This window comes from Armigeres subalbatus, chromosome 3 (assembly GCF_024139115.2).
Source record: "Armigeres subalbatus isolate Guangzhou_Male chromosome 3, GZ_Asu_2, whole genome shotgun sequence".
NCBI classification, from domain to species: domain Eukaryota; kingdom Metazoa; phylum Arthropoda; class Insecta; order Diptera; family Culicidae; genus Armigeres; species Armigeres subalbatus.
This window is the reverse complement of record NC_085141.1, coordinates 51365908-51385956: the sequence shown is the minus strand read 5'-3', so window position 1 is coordinate 51385956 and position 20049 is coordinate 51365908. Positions and strand designations below refer to the sequence as shown.

The 20049-nt window shown below is 41.7% G+C and overlaps 1 protein-coding gene across 2 annotated transcripts in view; it reads left to right on the top strand.

Moving 5' to 3' along the window:
- LOC134228097 (probable pseudouridine-5'-phosphatase) overlaps positions 1-20049 on the top strand; it is a 47180-nt gene that overhangs the window by 13040 nt on the left and 14091 nt on the right. For both annotated transcript variants that reach the window (XM_062709883.1, XM_062709882.1), the window contains exon 2: positions 14477-14600. In XM_062709883.1, the coding sequence (XP_062565867.1) occupies positions 14489-14600 (112 nt within the window). In that variant the 5' untranslated portion in view covers positions 14477-14488. The remainder of the gene's footprint in view (positions 1-14476; positions 14601-20049) is intronic.

The window sequence follows — 20049 nt, the reverse complement described above, 5'->3', positions numbered from 1 at the left end:
ATTTTGCTTTTTTCAGATGAGAACAGTGAGTTAGTTACCACCGATGATAAGTTCTCATCAAATGATAATAAACGCAAAATTATCATCAGCTCTGTTATAAAACAAATGTTTAAAAATACAAGTCAAAACGAGGAGTTTGTATTCTATTTAGTTTTACCGTCGTATAAAACTTTCGTTAGTTAAAAAGTGAAAAAATAAATATCAACTCATCACTAGTAACACTGACGGTTCTATTATGGTTTTATAGCATACTTGTAGAGTGAATCGTTGTCTCCAAGAGCGTTATAAACCATAATTGTTACTTGCGATGCAGGAAAAAATATTGAAGATTAAACGACATGTGAAATAGTATCTAATGTTGAAAATATGAAATAAAGTTACTGGAAGTTACTACTTTAAAGGTAGTTTAAAAATATTTGAATTACAACTTATTACGATATGTTTTCATGAGAAATCATTGAAATTCATAAAAAATGCTTTTTCACGAATAAATTTGTTTGCATCGCTTAATTGACTCATAATTGTTGGATATTTATGGGTAATTTTTCATACTGTCTTGTACAGATTTTGGTACAGATTTTTGAAGATTTTGGTACAGATGATTTTCGACGCCATGGTACAGATAAAAATGTGGCAACACTGCATACAAACATATTGTAGATCCAGTTGAAAACCGAACTGAGCTCTCGCGACAATCGCATTTTCTCCCATTTCCGAATGTCGCGACTGCATCGCGAGTAGTGCGCATGATGGCGCACGGTTATGGCATAGATGCGCACTACTCGCGATGCAGTTGCGACATCCGGAAATGGGAGAAAATGCGATTGTCGCGGGAGCTCAGTTCGGTTTTCAACTGGATCTACAATACATAATACTCGCCGAACGAAATCGTTTTAGTTGGCGTTTGACGTTCGCTTACTACCGCCACCTAGTTCGTGTTTGGACAAACGCAGTGTAAACAATTGATACGCCATCAGGTTTTTGGACAAAGATTTTCAACGCAAAATGGTAAAAGAGTTATGTCTGTTTGTCTTTTGCTACCCCTCCCTCCCACTTTGTGACCATGTATTTTTTTCGTTATGAAAACAATCTTTTCAATCCCAATCAAACATATTTGAACATATGGCATAAAAACTACCACTGATAAAATTGGAAAATTAATTCCAACTTCACATATTTTGTTTCTTTTTGTGTTTATTAAAGAGATTTTTAGCCAGAGGCTGGCTCATCTCTTGTAACGATGTTGTTGTTTGCCCTTGCCGATTCGAAAACTAGGCAGACGGCGAAAATGTGATGTATAGAAAATCTGCAGATGCAGATTTCGCAGGATTGATGAAAATTGTCGTTGCCCAGTTGGTTGTGCCCAGTGGGAGTGGACAACTTGTTCACGCCGGCTAGGAAGATCTTCGCCGGGCAGCGTGGAGTTTTTAATCATCCGGCAGAAGTTTCTCTGTCGGTGCCAATCGGTAGCCCATGCGGCTGCAGTCGCCAGTTCACCCACAGCTTTGCATCAAGAGCTGGGGCTGGGACATTTCGGCTCAAGAAACTACTGCTGCGTCCAAGGTAGGCCAGAGTGTCTGCGAGCTCGTTGCCACGGATAGTGGAGTGTCCGGGTACCCACATGAGGGTGACGTCACTGTCGGCGATGGCCTCCACCGCCTGGATCCAGGGATGTTCATTATTTAGGGAAACTAGTGCTAGTCGAACATTACTTGCGTGTGTTTTGTCCTGGGGAATGCTACGGCTTGGAAAATAGCCGCATTTTCAGCTTAGTAGACAGAGCACTGATTCGATAGTCGGTAGGACTCTTTTGTCAGGTTAAGGGAGATATCGATACCTACCTTTCCGTTGGCTTTGGACCCATCCGTGAAGCGGATCTCGGATTCAGGATACTTTTCCGCGATTCGACTTCGGAACAGGGCTTGGCTTGGTCGGGGTTCGGCTTCTTCTTCAAATGCTTTTTCATGTGGAAGGCGATCTTCGGTCCACGTTCTTGCCAGCTTCTCGGCCCTAGACGGCGGAGGTCAGCTATCTTTGGGAGGTTCTTGCTACGGATTTCTTGTAAGGCTTGATTTGCTATTTTTCGGAGTGTGCGGCGGTTGAGGTTGGCTTTGGTTCTTTCGTGGTAGCTGATGCATTTACAGCATAGTGCTGCAGTGGTCATGAAACGGTAAGGAAGTACGCCTGATTCGGCACAGTCTGGAAACCAGTCTGAATGTACGGTTGTAGACCGGGGCGAGTGTTTGGGTCACTTTGGCAAAGTTCATCGATGTTAATTCCAGCCCGAAAAAGAGCTATACTGATTCGCGTGGGACGGTCGCTTCTGGCTTTTCTTCGGGATATCAGCTTCACCATGTTGATCGTTGATGTTCATCGATGGAAATGCATCTGTCCAACGTCACGCCCAGCAGTTTCGCCAATAGAATGGGTGGGTTGGGGAGTCGGTGGGGTGATGCGCAATCGTGGCTTCGTACACATTTGTTGGCAGCCATAGCATATCCGGTGGATTGGGTCCATCCGGCTATCAGGAACAAGAATTTCGCCTGAGGGGTTGGTGTGTTCCCTTTGGAATTCCATTGGATACTCCTTGTACGACAGGGCCGGATTAGGCGGAAGGGGGCAAACGGTATGTGGGGGCCCCAAAATCAGGGATTGAACTTAACATTTCATTATCATTTAGTATTCAGCTAATAACTCATTTCAGAGTCGGAATTCCGAAAAGTGTTGTATGGCGGACTTCTAGTGCTGATTCTTCTCTACAACTTTTCTACATTTCTACATTTCTCTATGTCTAATATTCACGGCGGGAAACGCTAGTATCATTTTTTTTTGTGAAGGTTCACTGGCGGGACTCTGAATAGAGTAGAAACCTCTGCACCAGGCCTTCGATGATACCGTTGCATAATTCCGTTCGAAGCAGTTTGCCAGCCGTACACGGAACATGTCGTCCAAGAAGACGCTGTTGCAACTGAATCAGAGGGAATTACGTTCATAGATAGTCAGAGAGGTCTCATGCTAACTAACATCGTAATCGTTTAAAGTCATTTTTGTCATTTTCTTGTCAAAGTCACATTATTCAGCCAGTTTTTATGCTATTTAGACGTCTATTGTCATTGTACGCGTTCAAAATCAACCGAAGCAGTTTATTCGACTCACATGGAACATGCTGCCCAATGCTTCATCGTAGAAACTGAAACGGAAGTTTTTTTTTAACAAATATAAGAAAGTGTTCAACTCCCGATTTATAAAAAATTACAAGCTAATAACTTTTGAAGCAGTTTTACGGCCGTACAAGGATCATGTCGTCCATTAAGACACTGTTGAACTGGCTCAAAAGACATTATATTTACAACTTTAATAGATATTCTCTCCCATTATCTCATTCTTAATTATATAGATTGATGTGTACGATGTCATTTTTGTCTTTATGGTCAGAAGGTATGAAGTATGGGTTCCTCGAGTTACTTTGTTTACCTAAGTTATTGATTCTTCATTGTTTTCGTTCTGAGCCAATACTATCAAACACAATGTAAGTTATGTCTTGTAAAAACTGGAAACTGTTCGTGCATTTGGTCTATTTTATTGTTATTCCTTTGTCAAGGTAGTCTAAGACTATTATTATGTGCTAAGAAGTAGCTTAATCGTTTCTAAACTGTCAATATCTATAATGTACTATTGATCAGCTATGAGTCAGCTATAGGATTCACTTTTCGGTGGCAAAGTAAAGCTTCATCACGCCTATTCCCTACTATTAGTAAAAATTATCGAGAATGAAGCCGTCATAAGATTCTTCATATACCATCATTCTAATGTGTGGTATTTTTTATTATGGCTCTTCGAAGTGAGACATAACAAAATAAGACTGGCACCACGTTCCTAGTTTTGAAAAAACTTCTACTCAGTGAATCCAGTAGTCATTTCCCTACGAATGTCCTGAATACATTGTGTATCAATAAATGCCTAGCTAGCTAAGTATAAGCGTGGCTACGACTCATCGTCACAGGGAACGCATCAGAAAAGTATTGCCGAAAAGAAGAGAACTCACATCATTATCACTGATGAAAAAGGCCTCTGCCTGACTGCATTACCATTCAAGGCTCTAAGACACGATGTCCGTTGGATTACATGCAAATGCCGTAAATTAGTGCGTCAATGCCAGATATGTAACGCGGCACCAAACAAAAATAGTCAACATGTGATACCACCACGACAGGATATGTCTTTGGTTGCCATCTCAGTGCTAATGGCGTAAGCCGACCCACCGCGGCAAGGTAACATATCCGAGGGGAAGGAGGAAACGCTAGTATCATTTTATATACTAAATGATAATAACACTTATTATCATTTAGTATATTGAGTGTTCCTAGCGTTTCACGCTGTTAATATTTGACATAGAGCAATGAACCCTTAGACAAAGTTGTAGAGGGGAATCAGCGCTAGAAGTCCGCCATACAACACTTTTCGGAATTCCGCCTCTGAAATGAGTTATTGGCTGAATACTAAATGATAATGAAATGATAAGTTCAATCTCTGCCCAAAATGTAAAAAAGGGTGGGTTTTGGTACATAAGATTTGTGGGGGCCCGGGGCCACGGCCCCCCATAAATCCGGCCCTGTGGTACAATAATAGACAACAGAAGTGGTCGGCTAGGGCGTCGGTCACGATTGCCGGGTCCCGCTGAATGCTTCCGTTTACGGATGATGTGATGCCTTTAGCGCGTCTCTTACCTAAGAAGCTGTTCACGTGCCTCCACAGCTCGGTAGTCGATTGCTCGCTTGATATTCCATCAAGAAATTCGGTCAAGGATTTTTCCTTTGCTTCACGGATGGTTTGCCGGCACTCATTCCTGGCCGTTTGGTACTCCGTCTGAATGTTGGCCAGGGCGGGGTTGTCCGGGGTTAGTCTTTCCTTGGCTTTCTGAAGTGCACGAAGTGCTTTCCTCCTACTACCTTTTTGGTCTCCTCGTTCCACCAGTGGACTGATTTGCGGCCGGGGTTTGTACTGGTCTTTGGGATGGTTTTGGTGGCAGCTCGGAGGATGGCCTCCGAGAGTTCGATGGCCGTTGGTGTTTGTACTTCCTGCAGCTCGCGTTCCATCTCCTGTTGGAACCTGCTCCAGTCTGCTCGTTCGTAAAGCCAGCGCGGTCGTCGGGAAATCTCGGTGGGTGTGCTGTCAAGCTCCACGAGGATGGGTGCATGTTCGCTGCCCCTGATCAGGATGGGTGATGTTGTTTGAGCTGCTATACCAGGAGTGGCGGTAGACGTTCACATCACCAAGTAGGACCACCGGGGATGGTAGCCTCTCGAAAATACTTACCAGCTTACTTTCGAGGTCCTTAATCTTTCGGCTGGGTATGTACATGGAGGCGATGGTTACCGGGAGTGGCCACTCCAGTCTTACTACCACCAAAGCGACTGGTTCCGAATTCGAAACTTGCAGCTCCAAATCGTACAAGTTATTGAAATAACCTTTGACGTTCCACTGCAATACTAATGTGGTGAATCGAGGGCTAGTTTGGCGTTGAGGGTCTAGGACCCGCAATCGGCAGAGATGGGGGAGACGACGGGGCAAAATGGTGGTCGAAGGAGGTGTGCTACCCCCAGAGCTCTTCCGGAGGCAAGTCCCTCGCCGCTGCTGGTGTCTAGGCAGGATGATGGCGTTGGGGCCAAATCTCCGCCTGTGAAGCTTGTCGTAGAGTTCGGATGACGACGCTTCCGGTCCCAGTGGTGGGCAGGGATGACGTCCGAGCGTCGGGGGTTGTCCGCCAGTTCCGGGAGGGGTGTAACGTCCGCACTGACGGGGCCCGGCTACTCGGACTTCCGTCTGCGGCTTGAAAATCACTCTCTTGTACGTGGGACCGGGAGATGTTGGGAGGGTTGGTGCGTGGAGTGTTTAGGTTCATGATCTGAGCAACTTGTACTTGTACTCTTATGTGAGGCTCAGTTTGCACATTTCTATTGCTGGGATCGTTGGTAGGGTAGGGATTGAAGAGGATAGTGAGGCGGTCTTGTTTTGGCAGTAGAAATCTGATGGCGAAACTGAGCCTGTAGATCACTTACTTGGTTACCTTTGGGATTGCACCACGTCTCGTCTTGGGTCTGGTTGTAGCATCGCCCGGTCTCGCTTGAGAGTTTGCTTCACTGGAGGTGGTTGCATTGAATCAGAGTCGTCGGTGAAGAAGCTGTTGTATGTATCCTGACGTTGCGCTTGCAATTTGCTGGCCTTGCTCTTGTTTTTTTCCTGCTCCACATTTGTAACTCCGTCCCTTACTTTATCCACCTTGCTTATTTCCGTGTACTTCTGTGCCATACTCTTGCTAGATCCTTCTTTCACGAGGGTTTGCAGCTTCCTTTACCGCTTGGGACTCCTGGAGTTTCGCCACTTTTTGGGTAACAGCCCTAGTAACATTTTGGTTTTATACTGGCTTTATATCACTCTTGAAGAGTAAATTATGGTCTTCAAGAGCGTTATAAAACTTAAAATGTTACTTGGGAGTGGCAACCTTATTCACTAGGTCCCCTCGATGGTACCGTTTTTTGGGTTGTCTCGATACGATTCCCGACTCCGGTTTGCTTTGCCGCTTGAAGTTGACCAATCTTCTTTTTTAGGTCCGCGATTTCCTGGTCCTTGCTTGAAGCCAGAGGCGCGGCCACCTTCCGAGACGTGGGTAGAACAAAAAATTCAAATAAGAAAAATGATAAAGTTCGCGTGTGTCACATGTCGAAAATACATTTTCTAGGTCAAAATAATATTTTGTTACGTTGAAACTACCCTAAACTTATTCAATATGGTTGAAATATTATTTTAGACTGTCGCTAGCTAGTAACTAGCGAAGCTGTGCAAGTTTTAGCTATTACTGGGTTATCAAATCTATAAAATACTTTTAGGAAATTTCACGGACTTTCCGGAGATCCTCTTGGATTACAGGAGATTTTTCAAACATCCTCAGATAAGTTATAAAACTCTCTAAGGCTATTCAGGCAACATTACATTTCCAGAGTTTATAGAGCATTTACAAGAAATAAGATCTTCGAGCATCTTAACAAACTTCTAGAAGTGGTTCTGGATTTCTGTAAATTTTGTAAAATATTTAATCATTAAGGAATTATTACTAACTTCTAGGAATTTGTATCTTCAAAAACATTACTACGATCTACCAGGAAAGAACGATCAATAATCTTTCAGGGTGTTCAGTACTATTTAAAGGAGTCATTACATTTTCAGAAATCTCGAGAATTATGTTACTCCGAATTTTAAACTTCTAACTTCTAAGACTTCATGAAAACGTAGGTATATTTGTGATTCCTACAGATTTCAATCAACTATTTGAAGTTTCCAGAGCTGTTTTTCCTCATAGACTTGCTACAACACATCCGGGTGTGCTACAAAGTGACCAGGCTACACTACCAGCTAAGAAAGACCCGGGGAAGCGTGAGTATTGGAGCTTGTGAGTTATGACCACAGCTACCCGAGCAGACGGAAAAAGCTAAAAAATCTCAAATCTGATGACTCCTCACCATTTCGTAGCCATAGCATAGCCTTATTTAGATTTTGAGCTTTAGGAAACGAGTTCACTAGTCAAGCAACTACAGACAGGAGGTCGTGGGCTTAATCCCCATTTGAAAAACCCAACTTAATTTACCGAAAAGTAATACAGCCTTCCTCGCTTTTAGCCAAGACACCAACCTTATAAGGTTCAATCACGGGTTCAATGAACCATTTTCTTAATAACTTTTGAGCGCAACGGCTGATCATCACAAAATTCAATAGTGATCTATAAGCTCTTACCACCTTTCGAATGCAACTTGTTGCGAGAAAATCGATTAATGATTACTATATGAAAAGTTGTCTAATGTTTTACTTGGCTTTGCACACACATACACACACGAACAGACAGACATGTGCTCAGTTCGTCGAGCTGAGACGATTGGTATATAACACTATGGGTCTCTGAAGAGTGAAATGATAGCCTTTCGGTACAACTATGTTGTACGAGAAAGTCAAAAATGTGGCATAGACTAAACATAACTTTTCTTAGTGAATAATCGATCTCTATCCTACCGTATTAACGAAATAAAGAAATTTTATATCGTGGGGATGCACAGGTACTGCCGGTCTTTAGTAGCAACAATACGACACTAGACACTATACTATTCCTCTCCTTTCCCAACTGACTGGCTTGCTCTATATTTGAGCGATGCTGAAAAGTTTCCTTCCAGAATATGGTAGATCTCAACTTTTATTCACTTGGATCGTAGTGCAATTTACAAGTTCTGATCAGTCCCGGAGCAGATTGACAAGTACAATCATCTAGGATGAATTAAGCTAAGCTATATCATTGTTTAGATATTCAACTTATGGTTAATTTACCTACCGCTCTGGAAAATCTTATAAAATTTAATAAATTTATTTAGCCTCCTCCCTTGCAGAAATTTTTCAACAATTTTATAGAAAAGCAGAAACTATTAAAAACTTCTTGGAAAATCTCAATACATCATTGAGAATTTTTGCTCAGACTCTCAGGAGCCTTTTGGAAAAGATTTTTCCTTTACAATAACGGTCGTGCGGAAACCTAGAAACTTTCAAATCTCTGATTGCCTTTGAATGATATTTTTTGATCTAGAACAGTATTGATAATTATAATATTAGATCCCTTAGATATTCATATGGTATGTTCTTACCAAAATCATTGGTAGGACAATGCTTCGACTGTCGTTCGACTGACCTCGTTTCGGGCTTGGGGGTACGAGATGCCTCAGTTGAATGTGATTAGCAAACCTCCACTTCCTTCAGGTAGAAAGGGCACTTCCGACTTGATGTGGGATGGTCGTTGATTCTGCAGAGTCTGCACGCTTGCTAGTCTGTGCAGCGCTGGCGAGGTGCTGTGGCGTTGTCGTCCGTGTTCATGGCGTCTTCCACCGGGTGGTGCTTCCCGCAGTTGCCGCAGACTTGCTCGGCGCTTGGGCATCGCTTCCCTGTGTGGCCGAAGCTCCAACAGCGGAAGCATCGCATCGGGTTGGGGTAATAATGCCGGGTTGGGCATCTGGACCATCTAAAATTGACGTCAACATTGAAGTCAGGGACCACCGTAACTGAAGATAAGACGAAGGTAAGACGAAGGATCGCCAGAGTGTTGATAAGTTTACCTTCTGGTGTTCGTTTCTTGATGCGGAAAAGTTTCTTCACGCTCTGGTCTTGTAATTCTACTAGCAGATAGTCGTCAGGCAAATCAACAGCGTCTGAGCACGAGACCACACACTTTGAAACGTTCAAGTGCGGGTGCACGATGACGGAGACCGTCGTACCGTCATTCAGTTTGTTCATATTGATAAGCTTCCCAAACTGCGGGCTATTGCGTACTTTGAGTGCGTACGAAGCACCGAGGTTTTCTTTATTCGGTCCGTCGATGGTACCACCGAGGAAGGCGTCAACGGAACGTCGGATCAGGAACGGATTACTTGGTAGAGACTTGTCGATGCCTTGTAGTCGCAGGGTCTGTAGAGGTCCGGACGTACCTTCTGGGTCCATGAATGTAGGTAACCTGCGACCCGTATAAACGGCGTCTCAGCGATTCGGGATATAGCCACTATCGGCCACCCCTAGGTTCGAGGCCATTTCCATATTCCCACCGCCAACCGGAACGGGGGGAAATTGACGTTTGATTTGCAAAAAGATGCTTTCGGGATTGGTCCGGGGAAACTATAAAAAAATGGCAGTCAAAATTCATTGCTACGAAATGGCTCATCTCACTCCTTTCCCACGTGTCACTGATTGGTCGCACTGGCGACCATGCGTTTCCACCATGGGGAAGGACCACAATTCAATTCCTCCTCTCTGCGAGGGGAAGAACCGCCTAAATGGCCGAAAGGAAATGAGTCCGTATCTCCGGATCGGCTACCGGTTCGTAACAAGTCCTGACCGTATTTTATCTACCAAAATCCAAATAATAGCACGCTTTCTTCTTACTCTTCTTATTGGCATTACATCCACCACATTGGGACATTGCCGCCTCGCTGTTTGGAGTTCATTCAGCATTTCCACAGTCATTAACCGCGAGCTTTCTAAGTCAAATTAAATTTTTTTGCATTCGTATATCATGAGGCTAAAACGATGATACTTTTATGCCCAGGGAAGTCAAGACAATTTCCAACCCGAAAATTGCCTAGACCGGCACCGGGAATCGAACCCATCCACCCTTAGCATGGTCTTGCTTTAAAGCCGCGCATTTTTTTTTATTGCCTTTATTAATGAGGTTTTCGGCCCTTGACCGGTTCACCTCATTCCGCGCATATTACCGCTAGGCTGAACTAGGCTAGGCTCACCGAAAATATCCAAATGTCTAATTTCAGTTGAATTCTTATTCAATTTTTTTTTTCCAAATTACAGAATTAGTTTTTATTAATTTTTATGGCCCTCATAAAAATATACAAATTTTAGTTTCGAGCTAATATAATTTCTGCATAATATCTAATTATGGCATTCAGCGTGATTCTCCCCTTTCTTAAAATATATTACTCTATTCGATTCTAAAGTGTTTTCGAAGTTTTTATATTTTTTATTATATAGTTTTATTTTGAAAATTTGTTAAGATGTTTAACTTCTTAGGAACAATACATATACAGTAGATCTGTTCAAATTTCAAAAAGTTTCTTAAAGTCGACCGGTCAACTGATATTCACAATTCTAATGCAAAGATAGACTTCTGGTGAAAATTTCAGCTCAATTGGTTAAAATTGGTGTGCTTCAAATCGATTTAGCGTTTACGGCATAATTTTGCCTCTAAATAAATCGTAACTCTAAGTAGGATGAACGATTCATTGCAACAACAACTAAATGAAAGCCATACATATCCTCGAAAACTTTGTAGAACATTGTTTTGTAATCGGAACAGATCTTCTATGTGTTTCATTACAGATTTCGTCCTTTAAGATACCCAAAATCAACATTTTTCGTTGATGAAAGGCCTATGAAATCTACATACTGTTAATTTTTCTGGATCGAATTTGTCGGAAAGTTGTAGCTACACATTCATTTTAGTATAGTAAAATATTAAATCTTGAGCGAGTATCAAATAGAAAATTGTAGAAAACTTAGAAGTGGTTTGACATTTTAATTTGCGTAATTGATTACCTTATTACAAAGACTTACGCTGGCAAGCATTTTCATCGAACAAGTTATCATTGCTTTTCAATGATCGTCATCAAATATTTTTGGTTGGGACCTGAGATGTTGAGACAAAGTAATCATTGGTGGCTTGGTAGAATGTCATTCAACCAAGTCATGCTGCAACGGCGATCGGCTGATAATCACAGTTTCATTAATCGAATTGCACAGAAATTGAACAAAAATTTATTATACAGTCGACTCTCTATATCTCGATGTTCTCTATCAGGATTTTCTCTCCCTTTGTCGTTACATTCAAATTTCTAGACTCGAGGGGTGCGCCACTTCCACGATGAGCCGTAGATGAAGCTTCCTTGGAACAAAGATTTTTGCGATTAGAATGATTTTCTTTGCGATGAAACTTTTCACCTGCGATTAGCGCGATTAATCGCGATGAAAGCGCGATAATGATGCGATAAATGCGTTGACAGAAGGAAACTGCTCGAAAATTTTGACTGTCAAAAAAGAATGACATTTCTTGCTGTCCGATTTTCGATCAGTATATTTTCACAACAATTTCGCTTTTCAATAACAATTTTACTTGAGTTGACGGAGTTCCGGGTCCTTCCGGTGTGTTCTTTGCTGCTTGTCTGCAGTTCCGCGTTTCGTTAGTCCCTTGTTTGGCTATCTACGGAAAATGCGAGCTTCTGTCAGTGTCCATGTTCCGGTGCGTTCTTCTCTGCTCGCCGCAGCGTTCCATTTGGATATTCGGTAGACTCTACAGAAGACCTAAGATTATAAAACTGTTTGTGGTCCGGATTTTAATCGGAGTGTTTTCCACACTGATCACCCTCTTCGGCGTTCCAGTTGGTCACTTGGTTGGACATCTATGATAGATCTGTGCAGAACCTTATACCAACACAGGATGTTCAAGAAATTCTACCTAACACGACGTCCGACATGGATAATCCGGAGGTAATGATTGTTGATTATGTTTCTCAAATGGATGATAATAAACAGTAATATAATAAACCAGCAGACTATTTTTTAAAGAATATGGAAAGGTACACTCCAGTACCATACCATCCCATTTGAAAGAATTCTAGAGAAGACTGGCTTCGTAAACCCAGCCTTGGAGGACCTCACCGAAAGGCAGATCGAGGCTGATGTTTGTGAGCTGTTGGAAATCACAAACCTCTGCTGGGGACCTACTAAAATCATTTGGAGAATTGCCCGCGTAAATTAAAAAAAAAAAATGTCCGAGCTCACTGAGCATTCTGTTTATTCCATACCATCACGTAAACTACATTGTTAATTGAATAGATCGTTTCTCGCTAATCGCCCGTGTTCGGACATATGATTCCGGAACATCTTTTGACATCTAACGATTGTGGCCAGTCCATACCACCGACGATTACGAAAGCGCTTCCGAAGCCGATTTTTTTGTCACCATGCTGCTAGGGCATTTACCGGCAAAAGCGAGAAGCCGAGGCCCATGGACATTAATACGTCGGTGTCCTTGCGGGGTTAAAATTTTCAGTTGTCACCGATGCCAGTGAATTTACCTACTCGAAATAAACAAAACAAGTTTGGTTGGTTACTCTGGTAACAATGGATCGCAACTTACGATTCGAGCAATAAACAGTTGCGATAAAGCGCGATGGGACGCGATTATGCGATTCACTTAGCGATTAGTTGCGATAATAAAAGCGATGGATTTTCGACCAGAATTTTATAAGAACTCGCAGTGATTAAGTGTGCAATCGCAAAGTGGCGTCCCCCTCGTCTAGACTACTAGACCAATTTGGGACAATTTGACAGAAACCAGAAATGACATTTGATTTTGTTGTCTTTTTTCATAGCAACGGGCTTTTTTGGATCTAGTAGGTATCTATTTAAATTTTTCTTCCATTCCTTGATCTCTCCTTATCTCGATGGTCTCTTCTATATCGAGATGTGGAGAGGCGACTGTAGTTCGACATAAAGATTCTCGTCGACATCAAAGATTGCAACGAATTTACGATTTTTAGTTGGTCGGGGCTCTGCCAAAACTCACCAAGCGGTTTATTTACTGACTTGTGATATTTGGATCGTAAAGGTAAAACGGAAATCATTTCATATCAATTTATCCACACATTTGTTGTAGGATATCCTTAGTTATGGGGTAGTGGAAAATCCAATTCCATTTTTAATCAATTAAATCTGCTAAGCAAAAGTTTATGTAGAAAAATTTTGTAATTTTTTGTTGGCACTTGGTGCGATTTGGCAGAACCCCGGCCAGTTGTCTCAGGAAAAAAAAAACAGGTAGAAGGAGTTCCCGGTTTGAAGGTATGCAGCAGACCGAGAATCGTTGGCAGCGGCGGTGTGCCTCGGCGTGTCGTTTTTTATTGGGTTTGTATCAATAGAAATGTTTCAGGAAAATCTTTTGATTGAGAACTCGCCCATCTTAATACACCTTCGGTATCACCGTTCAAAAAATCCTCGAAGTTCTCCTTTCAACTGGCTGCCACAATAATATTCTGTTCAAAAAATATCATTAATGCAATCGGTCAGCCCAGAATCCCAATTTGTATGCTAAAATAAGTTTTTAGTAAAATTTTCATCTAATTTGCATGAATTGTAACGTGACAAATTTAGTGTTATTGAGCTACAATTTTCCAAAACATTTAACAACATTTATAGACGCTGAACGAAAGGTTTTGTTTAGCTCTATACTGCCTATGATCTCATATCAGTCTCATCTTTGCTGGGTTTCCTATGGGTTTCATGCGATTGTGGGCAGTAAAATTGCGATTAAATTCGTTTAGGTTTTGACCCATGTTGATTTTCAAGCTTTCCGTGCCTAAAAACTACTGTTTTACTCAAAAATCGTTGTTCTACAAAATTCCAGAATTTATTATGAATTACCGACAATTCATAATATTATCAAGTAGGTATTCCTTCTTCATAATACATTATTCATTTATCCATGCCTAACTGACATGTTTTGCACTAATACAAACTGTCAGTTTTCTTATAAAGCAATTTAAAAGTTGGTTTAAATTATTACATCAATGTCATTCCATATTTCTGACTTTTGAATATCCCATGAAGGTTAATTATGTCTAGCCAGTAGAGTATGACCTATAGTCTACCGACGTATCACTGACCACGTTTCAGAAAATGACGATTATCGATGACGAATGTGTCACTGCATCCGAGAATTATAAATCACCTATCATAGATGCTTTACCTATACACTAAAATAGTCAGCTGGTACACACATAGAGCTGATGCTTACTAACTGCGGTTTACTTCTTCTCTTCCCGTTTGTATATTTCCATGACCGTTCGCGATGTCGTCGTCGTCGTCGTTGGCGTCGCGCCGATCCTAGCTCCTAGCGAAAATGAGTCGACTCTTCAGTACTGGTTCGGTTCTCGGCGCGGGTGGCAGCAAAATGGCTAGCAACTTCCGGAAAGTAACGCACTGCATCTTCGACATGGATGGGCTGCTGCTTGGTAAGTGAACTACTGCTTCTGCATCTGGATCCTTAATAATTGCTCCTTGGCACCACTTTGAATTGCGGCTTGCCGTATTGCACTTTCCCGTTCGCACCTGGTGATTGGGCGGTTTTGGAAATCCTTTGTCTAGCGGAATCGGACCTGCTGAATGTCACTTCCCATAAAATCATTTCCAATTAACTACCATTTTCATAATGCTTTAATAAATAACCATAAAATCAAAAGAATCAGTAAGTTAGAAGCATGTATTGCATCGGCGGTTATCGATCATTTTTTTTTCACATGTTCAACTATTGATCCAACAGCTGACTTTTGCACCCGGCTCCTTCCCACTAGTGAAGCTATTCGATGGAAAATTGGGTAATGGGTTTTCCACAGAACGGGAAAACTGAGTGATGGTGCATCCACAACCACTCTTGCAGTGGCAAAATTGACCTTGGTGCAAATGCGAGAGAAAATGCGCGATGCGCGTTCATATACCTACCTAGTTCTCGCCATAATAGGGGAGTGCAAACCGTAAACTTCCGATGACGAGCAGCGTAGTCTTGTTCACCGTGTTTTCATGGTGGTGTTTGCTTGGCGATATAAACGTCGCGTCGTATAGGCACGTAAATAGAGAACGGAGTGAATATTGATAATAATAAAGCACGCGAAGTGTTGTTGTGTACCTACTGTGAGAGCAGAAAACATATGGACGATGATACAAACAATGATGCTGGTAGTTAAGCGGTCCAAAGCAAGCGTAAACTAGAAAAGTGTACGGTCGAGCAATTCGTATTTTAAATATCGCCAACGGATTTATTTTTGTCTAGGGTTTCGATTTTTTTAGTTGATAATTTCAGTAATTATCAACATACTTCATGAGCATGATGACCGTGCATTTCGTAGTTGCTACTCCGTGATCAACCAGAACAATCGCAATTGCACAGGTGGAACCGATGGATGGCGCCGCTTCTTCCAGGCGGCGTTTTTTTTTCCTGAAAAAGGCGGATCTGTTGTCTCCATTTCCGTCTACAGCGAGATGCTGCGCGTATGCAGTGGCAACATCAGGTTGCTTCTTTGCTTGTATCGCATTGGCCGTCGGTACCGAACATTGTAGATGACGGATAGTTTTGAGCGCAGTTTATCCATCACTATATAGTGGTCCGAGTCGATGTTAGCGCCATGTCCATAATCTCGGAGAAATGTCAATCAGAACGATCGTCGATTTGTTATTCTGTCTGTAGTGGTAATCTACAGATGTACCGACACGGAGGGTTGTGTTAGAAGTAGGTGCTGCTAATCGCCATATTCTTGGAGGCGGCGAAAGGCCATTTTCGTTGGTCAGCCGGTGAGCGCAGAACTTTCCAATAGTAGGTCTAAATTCCTTTTCTTGGTCAACCTGAGCGTTCAAATCTCCTATGGTGATTTTGACGTCGTGGCTTCGGCAGCTGTCGTAGTCACGTTCCAGCTGCGCGTAGAATGCGTCCTTATCATTAGTGCTTCCGGGATGTGGACGTTGTTTATGCTAAACTTCAGGAACGATTGTTTTTCAATCTGCACTTTCTCTCATTGATTGGTCACCATCCGATCACGCGCCATTGCATATCGCCCATCACTATGAAAGCTATTCCCAGTTCGAGTATGTTGCCGCAGCTCTGTTAGAAGGTATGAATACCTCTAAACGTTCTGACAATTTATCCCATCCAACAAACCTCCTGCAGTGCTACGATGCCGATTGGTTACCCGATCTTCCCTAAGGTTGCTCGCATCTCGGACAGCATCACGAAGAGGTAGGGATAGGAGTTGCTGGGTAAAAGGCTGAGGTGCGCAAAGTAGGGTCTATTTTATTCCTTCAGATACGCGAAGTGCCAATCCAGCATTTCGCGCGCGGTAATGGCTGCCGTTTTTTGACACTTTTCTAGGCAGTCAAGTGTAAAAAAACGGCAGCCATTACCGTGCGCGAAATGCTTGATAGTATGCACTACCCAGCATTTGCCATGCCCTATCTGGATATTTATTCGCATAACAGTCACATTCCAGACTCTGATACCGTTTTATACAAAAAATTAACATAATTATGTTTCATTTTATAGTTCAAAAGCACTGTGTGTGTATTTTTAATCTGTCCGGCAGTGAAATTATAGCAGAAAGTTGTCTTTAATAAAGTCAGCTTGTGCCCGGGAATTAGAAGGTGTTTATGCCTGTTTATGCTAGGGGAGCGGTTCGGCACTTCATCCCATAGCTCCTATTTCCATCCCATATAAAACAAAGCAATGAAAAGGAATTTGGTTTGTTTATTATTTTTGTGATTTTTTTCAGCAGTGAGCACGCGTGTTAGCAAAAAGAAGCGACGAGATTGGTGCGGTATTTCTTTGTTTTGCGATGAGATGAATATATGTTCAGTGAGATGGAAATCGGAACAGTTCCCCTACCCCTTTCCCCTACAATTGGATAATGGATCCATAAACAAACTTCCAGATTTTCGAATCCAGTTTGCATTTAGTTTTGGAATCATATAAAAAAACGTATTGAAATAATCTCACCAAATTGATCCAATTCCGGATAAATGAACTGAGGAAGCGAAGATCGATTCTAGTGTTTACGAACAATTCACTTCATTCTTCCATAGCTATTCTGAGCAATTCGTTATTGATCCATGTATTTCTGATATTATCATACAGCCATACATATTTCACCAAAGACATCGCCGTTTACAAACTACACAAACGATTTCGCGCACTCAAATGAGAAATACACTTTATTTAAGGTCGCCAAACGCGTAAATTTCAAACTTCAGATCACTTCAACTTTTTTCTTCTATTACATATGCAACATATAAACATCAGGAACTAATTTATTGCGGGAGCGAACAAAAACGTGACAGCAAATTCAAAAGCAATCATCCGCGCGCATGGCTTGCTGCGATCCCCTGTTTCTTTTATACTAATAACACACTGGTGGTACAAGTATTGTACCGATTATTGTCTTTATCAAAGATAGTCTTGGAATAATTTTCTTGTCTCCTTGTACCATGGTACAAGTACCATAGGTGTGTCAGTATTATTATAGGCCAAAAGCAATGTAAACAAAAAGCATAGGGGAAGAAAGGGAAATATGCCCTAGCTAAGCATAGACTTCTTTCATGCCTTGGCTATTACGGTTTTCATGAAATACCTCACGCAACAGTTTAACAATATAGCTAACTGATGCCGTATTAAAATTAGAAAAAATCTCAATCATATTGATAATATTCACATTTAAAAAAGTGGTGATATTTCGTTGCCGGAAAACTCATAAGGCAAAACGCCGTTTAGCCGGCAGCTCTGAGGATACAACGCACTACGCGTCGGCGAATCAGAATTCTGCTATGGGGAGTGCATGGAGACGTAGAGACGTGGAGACGCGTAGTACATTTTAGGTTAGTTATACTAGGGCGTTTTGCCTAGCCGAAATATTAGATGTTTCATCAAAATGTGGAAAATTTAGATTTTTCCTACATTTCTTTTTATCCAGTATTTTGTGATCCATAATGGTGGCGTGAGTTCTATTGAATTTGACATTCAAAAGGTAGAAAAAATTGGAACTCATCTAGTATATGTACTTTAAAATCAAATATTTTTTGAGAAAAAAAAACGTCAACCATCTCACGGAGCCGTGGCAAGAAAACGTTTTGACGTAGGACTACGTCTGTGTTTTTTTTCTGTAGATTTTAGCCAAGTAATCGAACCATTATAATTATTATTTTTGACGTAGGACTACGTCTGTCTTTTCGATATTGGGGTACACTTTACGACTGCAAAAATCGGGGACCGTCACGAAAATATGGTACACTTTAAACTTTAATATCTCAGCCGTTTCTCGATGGATTTTCAATTTTTTTAGACCATTAGATCAAGCATGAGTCAACGCTTCTTTGTATTCATATGAAAATACTGATTTTAAACTATTTATTGTCGATGTAAGAGCTCGGGAGACAGTGGACTGTAAGAAAACGGAAAAGGTTCTTTTTGCGACTGTAAAGAAAACGCGTCTGGTCTGATCAACGATTCAAATAACACTCAATTTATTTTCTGAACTTGGTAGTATACATGATGTAAAAGAATTAGAGCGATGGAGTACCAGAAGGGTACATCCAAACAAAGGCTGTACCAGAATATCACTTGGGTTGCCAGCAACACGAGGCTTAGCTTGCTTCAACATCGTCCGGGCCGTTGGAATTGATGAATTTCAACTCTCGTTTAGTTTACTGGTCTGGTTCGCTGTCCAAAGGTAATACGCAAATTTTCTTGATAGCCCATTTCGTCGTTCCATTTTTCGTACGCAAAGTAACCACGCGAGTGTGGCCGTCATTTCCTTGGTGTAATTCTATTATACGTGCTAATTGCCATTGAAGTGTTGGGCTGTTGTCGTCAACAATGAGCACTAAGGCGCCCACTTCGAATTTGGTAAGCTTGAAATCTCTTTGCAGCTGCTGCAGCTCGTGCAAGTAGTCCTGAGTCCAGACCCTCCAGAATCTTTTTCTTATGTCTTGAACCAATTGCCATTTCGACAATCTTCCTTCAAATTGCTTGAAACTCTCTCCCGATTAGGAAGTGAGCGGTGTGATGGCTGCAATGTCGTTTGGGTCGTTCGACAAAGGAGAGAGTGGCCTTGAATTAAGGATGCCCTCAATTTGGGCTAAGACCGTAGCAAATTGTTCGAATGATAGTTTGTTTTCAGCCATGACCATTTAAAAATGCGATTTCACCGATTTCACACCGGCCTCCCATATTCCGCCCATGTGTGGACTACGTGGCGGAATGAAAGACCATTCGATTGTGCGTTCTGTACAGATCTCGTTTAGCTTCTTCTGGTGTTGTTCTTCCTGGAATAACGATGCTAATAGTCTCATTTAAACCGTCTAAGACGAATTAAGTACTGTCCATTTAATTCCACCAGTTAATTTTCGTTATCTTTGCAGATACGTATTTCGACCACAACTGTGTGGTCGTCTTCAGTGTCTTGTACTTGACTCGACTTTCAAGTACTTTCAAGTCGAGTCAAGTACAAGACACTGAAGACGACCACACAGTTGTGGTCGAAATACGTATCTGCAAAGATAACGAAAATTAACTGGTGGAATTAAATGGACAGTACTTAATTCGTCTTAGACGGTTTAATACATTCCACTAAACGAGCTTAATATATTTTTCTGAGTCTCATTTAAATTTTTGCTCCTTCAAAGTTCGTGGCGTTATCCGATACAGCTTATGCACAAGGCCACGGCGGCTCACAAAACGTACGCCATACATACAAAAACGCACACATAACCCTTCAAAGTTGGAGCACTCCTCAATTTTGCATTCGAACGTATCTGGAAGGGACCAGCAAAATCCAAACCGGTATTTGCAAATACAGCAAAAGGCAGATTTTTTCAAATAATATAACGAAATTTATCCAAATGAAGCATCCCACGGATGTATTG